The sequence below is a fragment of the Trypanosoma theileri genome (genome assembly GCF_002087225.1).
Source record: "Trypanosoma theileri isolate Edinburgh chromosome Unknown TM35_Tth_2_V1, whole genome shotgun sequence".
Classification (NCBI taxonomy): Eukaryota; Euglenozoa; class Kinetoplastea; order Trypanosomatida; family Trypanosomatidae; genus Trypanosoma; species Trypanosoma theileri.
In genome coordinates this window covers 181,135-183,158 of record NW_021639844.1, presented here as the reverse complement: position 1 = coordinate 183,158, position 2,024 = coordinate 181,135, and the positions used below count along the sequence as shown (strand labels likewise).

At 45.6% G+C, this 2,024-nt stretch overlaps 2 protein-coding genes across 2 annotated transcripts; both read left to right on the top strand.

The window, feature by feature from the left end:
* Positions 1 to 107: 107 nt before the first annotated feature.
* TM35_000021650 (uncharacterized protein) lies at positions 108 to 1,442 on the top strand (the record flags this gene model as incomplete). The annotated part of the gene is made up of 1 exon (XM_029021483.1): positions 108 to 1,442. The coding sequence occupies one exon, from the start codon at positions 108 to 110 to the stop codon at positions 1,440 to 1,442; it is 1,335 nt and encodes a 444-aa protein (XP_028886905.1).
* A 293-nt stretch (positions 1,443 to 1,735) lies between these two features.
* Positions 1,736 to 2,023, top strand: TM35_000021640 (uncharacterized protein; the record flags this gene model as incomplete). The annotated part of the gene is made up of 1 exon (XM_029021482.1): positions 1,736 to 2,023. A coding segment is annotated over one exon (288 nt), but the record flags the coding sequence as incomplete, so codon positions are not given.
* Between the last annotated feature and the right edge of the window lies 1 nt (position 2,024).

The following is a 2,024-nucleotide window of genomic DNA, read 5'->3' as shown; positions in this document are numbered from 1 at the left end:
TTTTCTTTTTCTTTTTTTTTTTTTTTTTTATCTTTTTTTCTTTTTAATGTTTAGTGTTGAGTGTCCTCTACGGTTGGTGGGGAGTTAAACGTAGTCTTATTTATCACATGGATAATCAAGGGGTGGTGAGGGAGGAAACGAACTCCCACACAGGGAATAATACTGTAAAAGAGGAGAAAACAACAATATCATCATCGACACAAGAAACACAAACGTCACATTCAAACTGTAGTGATATCGACTCTAACAGTTGGTCCAAATATCTTCGAGAGACATCATCTATATTCTGTGAACTTGAGCATGAACGGACTGCTGGATGGAATTCAAAGGCATTGGACAACTGGTATGAACAACAACGGCAATGCAAACATCCCAAAGGGAATGATAATAGCAAAAGTGTAACGAACGCTCCTACTACTTCATTTGCTGGAACTGATGTTGCAAAATTGTGTGATCGTTACTGCACTCACGCCGGTCGTATCTTAACTAATGCTGCTCCAGAGTACTTTAAACCTCATCCAATCACACGTGCAAGACGGCGACAACAACAACAACAACAACAATGTCAATCACAGAAATACGATGAAGAAAGTACTCCAACTTTTCTTGACCTTGGTTCTGCTCCTGGTGGCGTCTCGAAATTTCTCGTCACTCGGTTACATTGGAATGGGATTGGGGTTTCACTACCAGAAAGCCGCGGTGGTATTGCATCAGACGCATCTTGGATACCTTCATCATCTACAGAACCTCCTTACAAATTTATTGAAGGAAGCATTCTGGAAGATGATTGGCAAGGAGCTATTAAAGGACAAAAGTTCTTTTTCGTTAACGGGGGTGCAGTGCAAGACCATGGACAGCGTGAAAGTGAAAAATCAGATAATAATAATAATAATAATAATAATAATAATAATAATAATAATGAGAATGTCTCGTCCTCACTCTCACCATTAGCACCACCACCGTGGTTTAACTTCCTTGTGCCTCAGCTGCGACTTGCAGTGGAGCATGTTGAGGATGGTGGCGTTATAATGATCGTATTTGGTGTACCTCAGTCTGCGAGTCTTTTTATCATGCTGGAACTCATGCAGCCGCTTGTACGTGGTGACATTCACATTGTGGAAACCATGCATTTGACGAAGTCTCCTGTGTATGTGATCTTAACTGATATTCGCATGGCGAGTGACGGTGCTGATCGGGTGGCGTGGGAGTTGCTGCTGCGACGCATGAGTGAAGGCGCTGGGGACTTTTGGCGGGGCGCCACACCCGACGGGCTGCGGCTTGCGGTGAGTGGGTTTGCACGGCACCGTGGGGGTGTGGAGGCGGTGTGGGCGAAGACCACAGCCTTCCTGCGACGGCGTCGCGTCTCTGCGGAGCGGGGCATGGCGGCAGCAGCAGCAACAGTCGTGAGTGGTGATGGTGCGGGGAAGAGGCAGCGTGAGTAGTGTTTCTCTCAGCCATCAGTGAGGGGCGACAGTCCCTCATGTCTCTTTTTTTTTATTTTTCTTTTTGTGACTGTGCGTCTTGGCCAGGTACTGCGTGACTGCTTGTGGTAATGGTTATAGAGTTAATGCGTTACCTTGAGCGGAGGCATCTTTTTCTTGTTCTCCTCTCTCTCTCTCTTTTTTTTTTTTGCGTGTGTGTGTTGGTTGTCTACTTGCACGAAAACAAACACGTACTAGGGGTGTAGAACAAACCAAACAGAGAATCAAATCAAGCTGAAGAAGACATCACAGAAATGGAGGCAGACGTTGGGATGCCATCACCTTGGCTTTCGTCACCACGACATCCTCTTTCAGGGTCATCATCTGGACCTGATTACCCTTCAGCAGATGTGAATGTAGAAGGAAGAGACTCAAGGTATGCAGCAGACAGTTCGACAAAGAAGATCGTAAATGAAACCCCTGTGGGCAAGATGAAGTATGGACTTCCTCCGTTAGACGCTGAAACACGAAATTTGGTTGCTCGCATGCGCGATCTTGTGTATAACCAACGCCGCACCGACGAAGTGAAAATTAATAAACCCG